This window comes from Pinus tabuliformis, chromosome 2_2 (assembly GCF_031772625.1).
Source record: "Pinus tabuliformis cultivar Carrire ecotype Pingquan chromosome 2_2, CPIR1, whole genome shotgun sequence".
Classification (NCBI taxonomy): Eukaryota; Viridiplantae; Streptophyta; class Pinopsida; order Pinales; family Pinaceae; genus Pinus; species Pinus tabuliformis.
Window position 1 is genome coordinate 280,396,144 of NC_142300.1, and position 16,439 is coordinate 280,412,582.

The following is a 16,439-nucleotide window of genomic DNA, read 5'->3' on the forward strand; positions in this document are numbered from 1 at the left end:
GAAACTTATGCCATGTACAATCCCACACAATCGTCATCTTATGCGAAGGTTCCTTACTCAAGCAATTTTATCTCAACTGTGAGCAGACATTATGGTCATTGTAAACATTGTGCCTATTTCTACATGTACGGAGATATGTCATAAACCTCTGGAAACTTATCTTATGAGACGTTTAGTCTACGCACATTATCTTCCCGTTGATGGGCACACATTAAGTATTTTTTCTTCGGCTATGGTGTCGGGCAGGGCGACGATTTCTTCAACTCCACTAGTATTGTGGGTCTGGGAAGATGACCTCTATTGTTCGTTTCCTAGATTAGATCCTCCATTAACCACACCTTCTCCTATTTCTTAGGATCCATATAATTCTTCATAGACACTCGTGATTCTCAGATCACAGCTACTGGTAGAGAGGCTAGTGAAAAGAAGAGTCACTTCTGTAAGTGGGTAACTATTTTAATTATGTTGAAGCATTAGATGCTATGACCTCCCTCCATGTGTTTTTTTCCTCTTCCAATCTGATTCCTAGAGGTTTATTTTAGTGTGAAATGTAGATATGAGGCGAATAAACTTTCTATAATTGTAGTGAAACAAAGGCATAATTGTGGGAATTGTTGTGATAAAATGGTTACGTTAGTGCCATCATTCAACATTGATGGCCTCTTCTTCAATACCATGGACATAAGAGTAATACTAGGCAACCATATCAAACATGTCTAGTAAACTCAGTAGTGCGATGCTCACCATCTATGCATTGGTATGCTTTTCTCTATCACATCTATTATATCTGGGTATTGGTTTTGAAGCTGGAAGTGGAGCTGATTGTAGTCTTTATAACATGGTTTGAGGGTGATGCTCGATTTGGAGATAATGAGCCTCGAAATTAGACTAGAAAGCTACCCCTGTATGGTTTGTTTACCGCACAGATTCCCACCCGCAACTCATTTGATTCTATCTATCAATTACTACGGGATCTAGGGCTCCAAGGGTTGCCTTCTCCATTGAAAAGTTGAATTCATTGTGTTTCTCATGGCTTGCAAATCCCACCCTTGTAATATTTCCTGCACATGACTACCCAAGCATCGATCAACTGTGTATGGACATACCTGTGCAGATGTTGACACTGTGCTTACTAATTAGGAGAACAAGTGCCCAATTCTCCTATATGAAGAAGCTCTAGCATTCGTCACCCTACAGTGTGTGAAGGTGGATTTTGTTGTTCGAAGTTCGAAGCCACCTTCGTACTTCACACACATTCCCCATACAAAGGGGTTGTTTAGCCTTAAGACTTCTAGTGTCAATGATACCCCAGAATTAAGATATGACGTTGAAGCCTGCAAGATTTTAGACCTGACATCTAGATGCTTCACCCGATGCCTGATGTCCTTACTAAGAAGTCTTTTCAAGTCTCGAAATTCTGTGAGCAATCAGAAAAGTGGTCCATTGGAATTGAAAAATGTAAAATTTTCAGCGATGATGCACAAGTCTTTTAACTGAGAAAAACTCTAGTGTTGTCATTGATAATGAATATCTCCGCATCAGGGAGAAGGATTGGAATATCTTAAGCATACAAAATTTAAAACTACCACAGAATGGCTAAGTCCTTGGACTACTATATCACTACAAGAATTTATTGGGCATACAGGGTGTTATGTATTATTTGTAAAAGAATTATGCCACGATCACATCACTACAAATTTAATTATTGAACACATACCTCTTAGAATGTTAATGTACATGCATAAATTGGAAATTATCATAACTTTCAGGCTTATTTTATTTTTTCAAAGCCAATTTTTATGTGGTACTTTGAGGCAATTTTAACATAGCATAACAGTGGTATTGCCTTCCAAAGTTGCAAGTCCCAAGAACCTGAGCTTATGTTGATTAATAGATTTTAGATTAGGGCATCCAACTTTCCTATTAAACTAATTAGTGAGGAATGAGAAGCCATGTCATTATCCTAGAAAAGTCTAATTATGGGATGTTGATATTGTTACTTTAGTATAAAAGCATATCAAGTGTGCATCAAAATTTCTATGAGCATGTAAACGCCCGCCCTTGGGACTCTTTGACGTCGGACATTGATTTACAAATATGGTATTTTTAGAGATCGTGCCTTGTCGAAGTGCAGAGGTGTGTGAGTGTAGAGGCCTATGTTCCTTGCTCCACACACCATCCTTTTGCACATAAATGCAAGTGTTATGTTGTCATTTCGAAGTAAGACAACCCACCTCAGACCCAATTGCAACAACCATTATTTAATAATGTTAAATCTAATGATTGTTATATATAACATGCTTTTTATTAAAATAATATATACAAATCTTTTATTAATTATTATTTAGGAACGTATTTCACAAGTAATGCTTCCTCCCCATGCCATCTGGGACCCACATCAATTAATAAAAACTTTGAATGTTAATGACTAACCGAAAGGTGTTATTGAGTGTGTAGGTAGCTATGCGGAGGAGGCGTGTGCGGAGGTGGTTGTGCGAAAGAAGCCTGGGCGGATGTTGTCATTTCGAAGTAAGACAACCCACCTCCGACCCAATTGCAACAACCATTATTTAATAATGTTAAATCTAATGATTGTTATATATAACATGCTTTTTATTAAAATAATATATATAAATCTTTTGTTAATTATTATTTAGGAACGTATTTCACAAGTAATGCTTCCTCCCCATGTCATCTGGGACCCACATCAATTAACAAAAACTTTGAATGTCAATGACTAACCGAAAGGTGTTATTGAGTGTGTAGGTAGCTATGCGGAGGAGGCATGTGTGGAGGTGGTTGTGCAAAAGAAGCCCGGGCGGCAAAAAAAAAAAAAAATGTACAAAAGCTTTCACTGTGCAAAAAGCTTTGTGTGAGGAGAATCAATTAATTAATAACAGAGACAAAGAGTATGTTGCATCACAACTATTAATCATGTATTAGAAAATCAAAAAACACTTTAATTTATTAAACATCTTAGTGTAAGAAAAACATTCATATGCTATGTCCAAATATTTTGTTAAAATATTGGTAATCATCTTTAATCATTTTCTTGTTGCGAAAAATTACGTTCTTTTCTTATGAATGGATGGGTGGGTAGACGGTCTAAATCTATATATGTTAGTGTAGTGGTGGATGAATAATTAGTTAATATTTATATATAATTTATTCTTTAAAACATGTTTTTTTCAAAAATATTAGGATATTAACATTCAAATAAACGTTGAAAACAAAAGATCAAATTAAAAGTCAATGACATAACATTAGAGAATATATTTTAAACAATAAATATTATTGGTATTAAAGATCAAATTAAAAGTCAAGGCCACAATATTACATTATAATGTTGGACAATTTATTTTCAAACCATAAATATTATTTGTATTCAGACACAATATATAATTGAGTATGTGAAAAATATACCATAAAGGATCGGGGTAAGTTTGACCTCACATATTCTTTTTCCAAAAAAATAGTAATATAGTTTAATAATAATTAATATAAATTTATAATTATAATATATTTTAATATAAATTTATTTTATTTTTAGAATTATTAAATATTAAATGATATTTATATTATAAATTATAGATATTATTAAATTTAAGTAATTTGAAAGTGTATGTATGTATGTATGTATGTATGTATGCATGCATGTATGATTTTTAAAGGAATTAATAATTAGGCGAGTCTTGTACTCATATGATATAAGGTTAATTCTCATTGCTATCGCTACAATTTTTAGTTGGAGATTAGGTAGGTGGGACACTTGTAGTTTCGAACTGGTGACCATTATGCAAGGAGTAACTTAATAGTGCACCCATTCATCAACTATTCTATGCCTTGTGGAATTTTTTGTACTAGAGGAATAAACAATTGGGTTAGGCTCATTCTCACATGAAATAGGGTCAAATTTGACTACTATCACTATGCCTCTAGGTATAATCACCCCACCCCCAAGGATGACACATTGATTTAGTAGTTGGGGGAATTAAACATGAGACCTTCATCACTCACATAACTTTACATAACATAGACTTGAAAAATGAGCTAGCCTGTGGGACTATATACTATTTAATATTATCTAAAAGGTTTGGTTTTGTTTTCTTAATTTTTTTTTAAGTAAGAAAATGTTTACACTACTCGTGCCCATTGGTTTAGATTATGTTGATACAATCTCAAGGTTGTAATGTGTAGTAGCATCATTATGTGGAAACAAGACTTGATTACTTGAAATAACCCTTCAATAATTTGTAAGAGGACAAACTTTCACTCTTATGAAGTGCTTCTAAGTCTTGGGCCATTAACATGTTTCCTTATATCCAGGAAAGAGGAGCTCCTAGTTAATCATAAGTAGTTTTAAATCATATTCCAATATTGAAAAAGATCGTTTTAACATAAATAGTATTCATAAAAAGATCAATATCTTGTATTGTCATCTTTGAGGTTACATAGTAGGATCATGTGCCTTTAAGTAACATTTAACCTTAATTCCATACACAAAACTTTATACTACCTCAATAATATTTTTTTTTTGAGTTGTTCTACTTCTATATTAGTATAACACAAAAGGAATTACATACTTTGTGGTCTGTGGTTTGCCACAAAAAAATATCATACCTCATATAACCATTCAAAAGCTTCTTCTTATTGTCATAAACATTCATATGTAGTCTCCCATAATCATATTAGTTTAGCTCCATAAGAGCATTAGAATGAAACAAAAGCACTAACGAAAATCCATTTAAAAACATGTCATAAAATCAAGATAACAAAATCAAGCTGACATGGGTTTGAGAGGGGCTTGGGTGAAACAAAGTCTTTGACTTGTTCTCTTTGATAGGCTACTCCTACTTTGGTTCATCTTCAATGATTATTGGGTTCCAACTAGTGCCCTGTGAATAAAAAATACCCATGAGCTCTATCGTTTCATCTTCTCTACTTGAGCCTTTTACATAGACTTCAAAACTAAGCTTGAAAGCAACCTATCGTAGCATAATGAATTGACCTCTAGTATTCTTACCTTGTCCACATATTTTGGTTTCTGTTGCTTTTGGTTTTCTAATGTGATGACAACCAAAGTCTTGCCCGACCAATAAAATTCCATAGCCAAGAATAATTTGTTGTCATGTGACTTAGAGAAGCCCAAATCTACAACCCAATCCTAGAATTCGGTATTTAATTATTGTGTGGAAGTTTGATGACATCTTTGCTTTATTGATTTCTTTAAATCCTTGACCATTTCTTGAGTTTTAGGAGGTGTGCATCGTTTGAACCATTGTTGCGCATGTAAAGTAACTCTTTCTTCCCCAATGCCTGGGGAGTGAGGTATGACACATTTGTTAGGTTGAGCTTTAGCTTTATCTCTCTGAGTAACATCCCATTAGATGGATTCAAGGAATTCATAGCCTTGTTATAAATCAACCCAAGAGATAATCAAACCACATTGCACCCCACACAAGACAATCTATTGCCCACTTCCACCAACCACTTTATGCACTTGTATACTTGGCAATAGTGGCTTGATAAAATTGCCATTGGACAAGAGAATCGAAGGGAGAAAAACGTTGGCATTTGATACCTTCAGAATCCCTTGCCAACATTTCTGAGTGGCCATCAGTGTCCCCATATCCATGACTTTTCTCCAAACACCTCCTTGACAATAGGGAGAGAAGCTCACACCATAGCTCCACTAACCTTAGAGATAGCTCAACAGGTTAGGCCAAGACACAACCCAACAAAAATCCAACAAGAATAGGGCAAAACGAGAAAGACAAAGAAAAAGGTAATCCCAACTAAACAAACACAAATAAAGATGCTAAGTCCTATGAAATTAGCTTGCTTCTTCGATTGCTTAGAACATCTCAGTTTAAAACCCACTTATACTCATCATCATCCCTTCTATCCCTTCCCATGACATAGGAAAAGCATTCCTATTTCATTGACTTCCAATGCTTCTAACGAGGTAGTAGAGACATTCATATTTCATTGACTTCCTATGCTACTATCATCACCATAGGATCACACTGGACCTCTAATACCTACACCTCTCCTATTCATCGCTGGGTGTTAAGCCCCATTACCATCCCACCCGTAACGATGAATACACTTGTCCTTCGCCCAAGCTCAAAACTAGACACAATGACGTGAAATGATTAATTGACACATTATGGTAGAAGTATCTGTCAATAAACTTATCACCCAATCCCAAGGACTTTAAAGATAATTTAACTATATAGGTTAATAAGAAATCTATAAAACTATAATGCATATTATATAATGTTTATGATAAGAATATTATTTTTTGAAGGGGACCATTAAAAGTTGCAAAACCAAATTAATTTGCCAAAACGGAGGGAGCTATGTGCCTTCCGAATCACATGAAACGTGGCCCTAACGAAGTTTTCTGAGATTTGCTCATTATTCAAGGGAGATTGAAAGCTAAATGGCCCTACAAACTCATCCACGTGGGCTGAGTGGGGGTGGAGCCTGGACCAATGGGTCTTTGGTTTACGCTGATTAGGTGGAATTGGAGGCAAAGGAGACATCTCCCCCGGTTTTTGGTGTCGTCCATAGATTCATCAATTACTTGGAGAAGGGGACTGCTGTGCTTTGGGTATTTAAATTGTTAGCTACCGATTCTTACTCGTCATTTCTTTTGCTCCGCTCCTTCCATACCAGTGGTGGATTTATTTGCCTCAGCCATCAATCTGAGCCCCGCCAGATACAGTTGAATGCTACAGCAGGTAATGCTTTTCCTTCTCATCCTGGTTTTCTTTCAAATTCTTTACGCCATTTTTTTTTTTTTTTCCTGTTCTTGATTTCTTTCGAATTGTTCACGCCATTAGAATGCCCATTTTGTTATATATCATCGAGGTTAATTTCCAGAGGCATAACATGCTAAATTTTCTTTTTTAGTCAACTTAGTTTTTCCCTCAATAATGAAGCAAAATCAGATCGAGGTGGTTCCATCAGGGCTGTGGCAAATAGGGATGGAGGCATGGTTTAGGGGCTTCTGCGATCCTGCCATTCCATGGTTAGAGTACTAGTGGTGTATTGAATCTGCTCAAGCTAGTTGACGCTTTGTTGAGTTTGCAATTAAGAGAACCATAAATTTGAGTAATCTGAAAAGGAAAATGAGAAAGGGCAAGAAACAGAAATCAAAAGCAGTAATGGGGTCATCAGCATTACCATACGCCATTACCGTCAGTTCTAGCTACGGTTAGACCATTACCCTCGATAATATCTACAGTTAGAAATTGGGTTGCTAGTAAACCGAGTTACATCTGAGGCCCCTTCTTTGCTTGCTATTACCCTCAACAGTAGCTACAGTGGGATCATCATTACCCTCAACAATATCGACTGTTACAACGTGGGTGCCTAATAAGCATAGAGATACATCTCAGGTCCCTTCTTTGCCTACTAAAAACCAGAAAGTCAATCTCATGAAGTTTATTTATTCTTTCTTTTTTGGTGATGCAATGATCACCCGTGACCCAATTACCGAACATGAAATGGATTACCAAAATTTTCTCTCCTGATGCTAAATCAGCATTGCGTCTCAGTCCATCTCAGTCTCTAGAAATTTGATTTTGATTTTTAGATGGAAAAGCTTAGGGCTCAAACTTAACTCTGCTTTGTAGGCACCCACGTTGTCACTGTATGTCTGTCCAACCTAGGAATTTTTGGATCATCATACACTAACCGTCTACTGTTTTGCTCTCACAGTAGTCCTTGTAATCCATAAGACTCTCCAATTTACTCTCCCCAAAAAAGTTCCAAGAAAATCCATTAGGAGGGAGGCACTGAATAGTCCAAGCCTGTTAATCAACCTCAACATGCCCTGAAAAAAGGCCAGGCCCTAACCTTACAGGAATTAGCTCATTGCAATGGACTACGTTTTAGTTCCTAGTCATAGTGGGCACATGCCATGCAATGCAGGCAAAGAAACCCGAATGAACAAACACTGATTTAAATAAAGTGCAAATGGCTAGGATGGTAACATATTATTCTTAGAGTGTACAAGGTCCACTCTTTGCAGTTGTCACTATAGGTCTGTCCAACCTAGGAATTTTTGGATCGATGATACACTAACCGTCTACTGTTTTGCTCTCACAGTACTTGTAATCCATAAAACTCTCCAATTTACTCTCCCCAAAAAAGTTCCAAGAAAATCCATTAGGAGGGAGGCACTGAATAGTCCAAGCCTGTTAATCAACCTCAACATGCCCTGAATAAAGGCCAGGCCCTAACCTTACATGAATTAGCTCATTGCAATGGACTACGTTTTAGTACCTAGTCATAGTGCGCACATGCCATGCAATGCAGGCAAAGAAACACGAATGAACAAACACTGATTTAAATAAAGTGCAAATGGTTAGGATGGTAACATATTGTTCTTAGAGTGTACAAGGTCTACTCTTTGCAGTTGCAAAAGTCGTAGATAATTAATCTCTCAATAGAAAAAAATGTATAGTTCCCTATGTGGGGTTTTACCCATAAGAGAGGTTTTTTTGGGCCATCTTATTTCTTACTAGTCGTTTCTGTACATGGCACAGACTCTCCTTTTGCCATTGACGTAAATATACACAAATAATGATTGAAGTGGGGATCTTAAAGATCCTCAGTAAATCCTTAGGGTTCCCTGTTATCATTTTCTTTTGCTGTTTCTGTAGTACAAAGAGGCCTTATGAAGTGTTGCTTTAATGATTGAAAATTGACTTCTGTGGTGAGCTTCACTAACTGTCAACTGAAATCCATTGACTGCTTACATGTCACTTGTCCATGCTCTAGAGTATACCATCTATGTAAACGATTTCTTTATTTTGAAAATAATTCTATCCTTCGATTTGAGTTCCTTGTAGTATGGGAAGTTCTAATCCTTAAATCACTACCGTCAAATTGATCATGGATTGAATTGGGGGTTATGACTGTGAAAACTAAAACAAAACTGGGATGTTGTACCTCTATACAAAGATAAGCTGATTTTTTTATTTTATTTTATCGCCAAATTTTCATGCCAGTAACATATACATAAATATTTCAACTAACTTTATTAAATCAAGATCCCAGATAATAAACAACTTATTTAATTTCTGATAAGTTTAAGCTATGGATTATGTCACAGTCATAAGGTATTTGATTACACAGAGAGTAGCAAGTTGCTTTACAGCACAGTATGGTAGACCTAATATAAAAACCGCTATAAAGAGAGATAAAAGGAGAGATCCATATTCACACAAAATAAAAATACTGTAAATATGATATTGTCATAGAAACAATTACCTCTCTTTATCTTGATTCTTAACATATTAAAATTTTAGAAGGTGGGTCGCGGCATTGTCATTTTATTCTGCACCAATGCTAGGGTATTTCCTTTTTAGTTCTAATTAATCTTCTCAAGCCATTTCCTTTTAGTAGGAAATGAAAAATCTTGCTATAGAGCTTAGAAATGCCCGAAAACTATAATTTTCCATCAAAGAAACACACTGGCATTCAGTCAAACCCAAAACAAAGTCAAAATATCCATTCGATGCACCAAAAGAGAGGATGATATGTTTCTCAGGTCCTTCTTCTGAGACATACTTTAGGTGCTTAGCTTCAGATAACTCTGCTTGGAGTAGTCTCGTGAAAAAAACATCCGCCGGATGAGTTCGGATTTTTTGTAGTAATGCTGCTTCTAGTTGCTTCGTACTGTTCAAGAGAATCGAGTCCTTCATGCTGGGGTCTATACTGGAGGTTCTACGGCCTGGGGTTTATACTGACGATTCTGCATTATAGTAAGCAACAACCATAAGACCCCTTCATATTTCATACACCCCCTTTAAAAGGCCAGTGTCATCATGGTCTCAGCGTCAATGGGTTATGCTAGAAATTACAAGGGTGGAAAGGACATGGAAATGACGAATGTGCTACATAATTTGTCTCTTCTTGCACTTTGCTTCTGAAGAAGAGAATAGATGATCTCTGTACTCTTGTTGAATGGTTGAGGGTTTGCATTTTAATCATCTTTGATGAAATTAAATCCACCAGAGGCAATCATAAACTACATTACTATGGTTCTTGGCAGATGGATACTCTTTTGGCTTGAGGGTAACATCACTATAGATGATAGCCATATTTATTTATTTCCTTTTTTTTCTTTAAATGTGGATGCGAGGGTATCGATTCCAGATTTAGAGCCTGTAGGCATTGGTCTCAAAATTAATTGCCTAAATAACATTCTATTAACTTAATGTTGCTTAGAAAAGGTCTAAAAGAATGGGATCAGCAGGAGATATATTGATTCCCTAGATTGGGACTCAATATCATAGCTTCAGCTCTTGTAATCATCCAAAATGGGCAGTCCATTGATTCCTTAGATTGGGACTCAATATCATAGCTTCAGCTCTTGTAATCATCCAAAATGGGTAGTCCATCAATAGTGGACTGTTCTGGTAGATTTATCAGTGGAAGATTCCACTGCTTAACTGCTATGCCAATGCTTTTTGCTGGAAACGTCACTTTTCTGCCCTCATACTTGTATGAAAACCTCCTACAATGATAAAAGCATAATTCAACTGCAAGGTGAGACATAAATAACGAGAAGTTTAGAAACAAGGTTTAAATTGGGTCTCAGCTCACAATTAGAGGTCGAGACTCTACAATTCATTTCTCTCTTGTTGCATGTAAATTCGTCCAAACCTATAAGGGCAACTATATAAGCAGCCTAACCTGTCAAACGCATCGTCTTGGGACAATAACAGACCTACCTTTGTTCTCCTTTATGTTGAACGTCATTTATTAGCAACAATGCAATGAATACTGCTTGTTAAAAGATTGCCCTTTGATTGAAAGACCTAGACATTGCTATATGATATTTTCTTGAACATGTCCTGGATATCACTAAATTCCTGGTTCTCCATGGTTTACAAGATGTTTTGAAAGATTATTTTTAGGGATTACATACGTAGCTCAGTAGCATTAAGTTTTGAGCCATGTTGGGTGACTTTGTTGTCTCCACTTTAAATACATTTGCGAGAGAATAGCTTCAACTTATGACATGCCCAAGCAGCCTAACTTGATTTGCCAAGGTATTAGTAGACCAAATGGCTTGATATTACATAGCACATTCAGGTCTGTATTTTATTTCCTGGGTTCTCTAGTGAAGAATTTGTCAAACAGCTTAGTTTCATGCATGCTAACATGTCATTTCCCCATCAAGGCATACTATTGTCCATGGATCTGTTAATTATTTCTGGACACTAAATATTCATATATGGTATGAATTCAAAGGAATGTATTGCAAGAAGATATGCTATTGGTGAGTGCCTTACAGGAAAATGAGCAATCTGTTCGCCCTGGCTTGCAGTTGAGAGGAAGAATCTCTCTACTTGACAACAAAAACCTTTGGAGCATTGCCTTCAGCTGGCTTGGTTTTCTTGGATAATACTAAATAGGCATGGGGTAAGCAGCGATGCCTGTGTTTCCTTGACTTCCTTGCTATCATACAAACTCGGGCTTGATCGTTGTGCCTCCAAGAAGACCTTAGCTGCTACGTTGAGTATCTTTTAGTTAAATGGATTATGTAGTTCATTTCTTCTAGTTCAAATGCAGTAGAAGAAAGCACATTTGGCACGTTTTGTAGATCATAAATTATAAAACCTTACTTGATTATAAATCATTGCACAGAGAGCTCTCCAGCTCAATATGGAAGAGATGTTGTAATGCCCTGTTATATTATTGTTATTTTATCTAAATATATTAAACTTTTCTTCAAATTTTACATCCAAAAAAAAGATTTGCACTTTGAAGGATTTGATCTCTCAACACTTCATAGATCCAGAGTTACATACAGAAATTCAAAGATTACAGTATTTTTGGAAATTATGAAAGATCCCTTTTTTGTGGAATGCTATTGATTGGATTTATCATTTGTTTAAAAACCCATACAATTCTTTTGTTAAAGGGTAATGTATGACTATGGAATAAAGTCTCATTGTGTTTGCGGACTAGTCAAAACTAGCAGCGATCCATCTTAGCCCCAGTTTCATTAGTATTGCTACGGATATCAAAGCAAGACAGAAACCTCTAGTCAAAAGACTTGGTGTTAAAGAGGGTCCATGTTAGTTTATTTTATTATTATTATTTTTCACTGTGGTATGTCAAATCTTTTTCATTTTATTCTAGTAATGTGACAGAAACCTGTTACATATCAAACTGGGCGGTGAAGCAACCTAGCTTTTGTTGGTGCATTTATTGGATGTACTTTTTTCTTATACTTTTCAACATGATATTCTGTTCAGTACCAAAGAAATAGGTTTACATCCATCCCTCTCCGTGCATAGGTTCAGCAATAATATTGAGTAGAGTTCTTGTTTAATGCTTCTCTTATTATTGGTAAAGTTAATCTGAGAGAAACACAATGCTATTTTTCAGGATTCCTCGCCTTTGATTTTTGAGGAGGTTGTTATCGACAAAGTTGGTTCCGTTTGATTTATATCGTCATTTGCATTTGATCAACGTACTATTAGATCATCTTTTCAAAGCTGAATTGTACAATTTCTATAGTTACTCAGGAACTTGCTTATTATCTTGCCAGGCTTGTTAGGTATTTCCTGCGTGTGATAGGCTGTGTTTAAACTTTAAGTTGCTTAAGGAGGTTTCTAGCCTGTACGGTAGTTCATAATTATAGTCTTGAATATTTATATGTAACTAGCTAAATTGGTGCATGAGTGAAATCCATGCAAACATGTGGTTCTAACATGAGAAAGGTTTGTTCTGTTTGCAGGCTACATATGTGTGCAGCGTGGAAGAAACAAGGCAGAAAAGTTTTTCTAGGACCAAGTTGCATGCTTTTAGAATATTTTATCACTGCAGTTGTACATTCAGCACTGGTCTAGTTTTTGAGCCTTTGAAACTAAGAAACCTGATCTATAATGTTCGGCATCTGACTTCAACAAATGCATTGAACAGAGTTACAGATCCTTTGTTTTCGGTCTTTCCTTTGGGCTTTCTTGTTATATTGTGTCAGATTATTCTCTGTTGAAAATCAAAGGTGTTCTTAACTGGGTTGATAATGGCGTTATTATCAAAGTTGAGAATGGCACGTTAATAGCTTATAAAGGAGAACTTGGAGATTACTATTGTCTGGCTGCAAAAGCTGTAGGGTTGCCTTGCCCAGATTATAAGCGCATGCACGAAGGTTTTAAAATAGCATATACTAATATGGCAAAACAGTACCCATGTTTTGGACATGCTGCAAAGATGCCTAATGTACAGTGGTGGAGGAAATGTGTTAAAGATTCTTTTGATAAGGTGCGTAATTTTGAATCTCTCTTCTTAACTTTGATGTACTTCTCAGGTATAGTTGGCCTTCCTGGCATTTACAGTTCATGCTGGTGAAGACTAATATCACTTTTTAAACAGGCTGGCTATTCATACGACGAAGAAACTTTTGAGAGGATTTTTGGACGCATTTATTCTTCATTTGGTTCTTCTGCACCATACACTGTTTTCCAGGATTCAGTGCCTTTCTTGAGATGGGCCCGTAAAAAGGGGTTTCTCGTGGGGATTGTAAGCAATTCAGAATATCGTTATCCGGATGTTATCTTGCCTGCATTGGGTATGAATAAGGTAATTTCTCAGGTTCAAATAATGGAATCCCTTTTGTTCAAGCAAAATAAAGTTGCAAGCTCACTCTATGACAGTGGTATTTTGTTATCTCATGGTGGCAGGGGTCAGAGTGGGACTTTGGGGTATTCTCCGGTATTGAAGGCGTGGAGAAGCCTAATCCTAAAATTTATGAAATAGCCCTGCAGAAAGCTGGAAACATTCCCGTAAATGAAGTTTTGCACATTGGTGATAGCATGCGTAAAGACTACTTACCAGCTAGAAACATGGGCATGCAGGCATTACTTTTGGATAGATTCAAGACACCTGATGCTGCCACTTGGAGGGAATCGGGTGCGCCTGTACTGCCTGATTTAGTAACTGCACAGAATTGGATCGAAAATGAGTCCTGAAATTTCATAGCCTACCAGATTTTACACGCCCATGTTTCATGTGTAACAACTTACACATGTTTTCGCAGATTTACATTTCTAGAAATATATTTGCTACACGCTTATACAAAGCATAATTTTGAATCGTTTTAGCACAATATTTGATTATCATAACTGGGTTTTCTTCTTCTGAATACTTATTTGTCTTATTGCATTTTCACTTGTATATATATTTGTATTTCCGTCTTTGGTTAGGCAGCGATTGTGACACATATTTGCCGTTTTCGGAGGCTACAGAACACATGCATGGTGGTTCAATTTTAAATTATTTCTCACACATATATACACAGTGGAGAGAGTGCCTGGCTGCTTTAGGCATGCTTGTTTTAATTCATACATTTGATTAATCAAAATTAGCATTATTGCTATTGCTCTTGCTTCCATCTTCTCCTCCATATTCAATCTAATTTGTTTATCTGCTAGTGCGGAGGGCATTTTGTTCCATGATTTGCCAACCATGCATAAGCCTTTACAAGTCCCATATCTATTATAGTCCTTCAAATCTACTTGTCCCAAAATTCTGTCTTGATGCATCTTTGTTTGTGAAATCTCTCCATCAATGTGAGTGAGAAGGGAATTTGCATCAAAGTCTATTTTTATCCCATTATTACCATAGTATTTGAAATTCAACGAGTGAGCCCAGCAATGTAAGGATGTGTAATTTTATCTTACTTGCTAATAAGTGGTGAATAAGGTTTTTGTTGATGTACCATATAGTCAAAGCACTTATTTTTTGGAATAATGATATTTATGGACTCAATCATGGAATTCTACCTCTCGTAAATCTCTCATATGACATATGATGGACTAGTCCATCTCTGCAAAGCTACAAAAAGAGATGATAAGGTCCATAATCTTAGTAGTAAGATCTACCCTCTCACTAACCATAATCTAACATTGTATCCTTCACCTTTTTGAAAGAATCACAGTCGGTCTATCTCATGAGATCAAAAGTCAGAAATAACCATGGGCCCATACTATTCTTGAACTCTCTCAACCTTTTAAGCATGACGTATGAGGAGTTAGTAATAGATGTGTGTACTCTTTATAGGTTGCGAGGGTATTGATATGGCTTTGTACCAAATTGTGGATATGGCATACATCCTCAACAAGACTTTCCATTGATGTCACATCTAAAGCAATAAAGTTCAGTGCGAAATTCAAAGAGTGAAAAATATAAGATATCCAATACATTTGTGGATATTTAGCTTTTACAATCACACCAACAACTTTGCAAATATGTGCATTTTCTGTAATAATTTGCACACAAGAATAAAAACTCTTTGTGGATATTTAGAGTCTACAATCATACTAACAACTTTGGAAACATGTGCATTATTTGTAAGAATTTGAACGACTCACCAATGTATTATGCATCTTTGTATTTTCTAAGAGCATCCACCACTTTCAAAAAGAGTAATACATTTAGAAAAGACAGCATGAAATTGATGATTAGCTGACATGTTAAATTTGTCTATTTATTAGAAACAACATTAACATTGAATGATTTAATAGTTTCTTTTTCACTACCTCATTTACCTTAGTCAACAATGTTATTCTAAATCTCTTTACACTGATAATCACGTGTCCTACTTAGACCTTTCAAAAAACAAAGGAAACTACCCCTTCCCTTTTCTTTGACTTTTTCCCTTGCCCTTCTTAATTGAGCCATGATTTATGTGATAATTTAATATTTAATTTGATAATTTTATCTAAATTTAAAATAAATAATATTCTTAATATAATATTATTTATTTTATTTTTAATTTAGTAATATATATTTTTAATAAATTAATAATTTTGGAAGGTTAAAATTTTATATTTTTTTGAATTTACAGAAAGTTACTTCATCTCAATTTTTATCACACAAACTAACACGTCTGTCTCTGCAAAATAAAACTACTACAGAAAAATTAAAATAGACTAGCTATCATTATTGTCCTTTGATTTCAATCTTTAATATTGAATGACATTTTTATCCCAATTTAATTAAAAAATGTGGCTAATGTTATTTTAATATTATTTTTTGGTCACGTAATTATGGATTTTATTCACTAATTTATTATTATTATTATTGGTTACAGTTTGAACGCATACTTTGAAAGACAACAGCAAAGACAGAATCTTACTGGCTTAGTGATCTTTTCTTAGAAAGCATTTCAATAAAATAATATAATTCTTTTATACAATAGGTTAGTTGATCTTTACCTGGACTCGACTCAAATTTAGGGAAAAGAAAAGTTCAATTCAATTCTAAATTCCATGGGTAAATCATCTTAACTGGAAGAAGAATTAATCTAGATGCTTTTCCCTTTCTCGAAGATGTCACTCCTTTGATGCAGTGGATTCCTGGCTTAGTAAAGCATTTCAATAAAATAATATCATTCTTTTATACAA

The 16,439-nt window shown here is 35.5% G+C and overlaps 1 protein-coding gene across 5 annotated transcripts; it reads left to right on the plus strand.

The window, feature by feature from the left end:
* Positions 1 to 6,458: 6,458 nt before the first annotated feature.
* Positions 6,459 to 14,178, plus strand: LOC149192401 (Haloacid dehalogenase-like hydrolase (HAD) superfamily protein). Of its 5 annotated transcripts, none has more exons than XM_089404582.1 (5): positions 6,459 to 6,746; positions 12,418 to 12,502; positions 12,770 to 13,296; positions 13,408 to 13,614; positions 13,716 to 14,178. In XM_089404582.1, exons 3-5 carry the CDS (start codon positions 13,174 to 13,176, stop codon positions 14,001 to 14,003), a joined length of 618 nt encoding a protein of 205 aa, XP_089260708.1. In that variant the 5' UTR covers positions 6,459 to 6,746; positions 12,418 to 12,502; positions 12,770 to 13,173; the 3' UTR covers positions 14,004 to 14,178. The 5 variants fall into 5 exon arrangements, with proteins under 5 accessions (XP_089260708.1, XP_089260707.1, XP_089260709.1 ...); XM_089404581.1 differs by having other exon boundaries at positions 12,418 to 12,459; XM_089404583.1 differs by having other exon boundaries at positions 12,418 to 12,444.
* Positions 14,179 to 16,439: the final 2,261 nt, after the last annotated feature.

Coding starts and splice junctions, on each gene's coding strand:
- LOC149192401 (XM_089404582.1), top strand. CDS start 13,174: ATGCACGAAGGTTTTAAAATAGCATATACTAATATGGCAAAACAGTAC. Junction 13,297..13,407: donor TTAAAGATTCTTTTGATAAG/GTGCGTAATTTT, acceptor CTTTTTAAACAG/GCTGGCTATTCATACGACGA. Junction 13,615..13,715: donor CTGCATTGGGTATGAATAAG/GTAATTTCTCAG, acceptor TCATGGTGGCAG/GGGTCAGAGTGGGACTTTGG.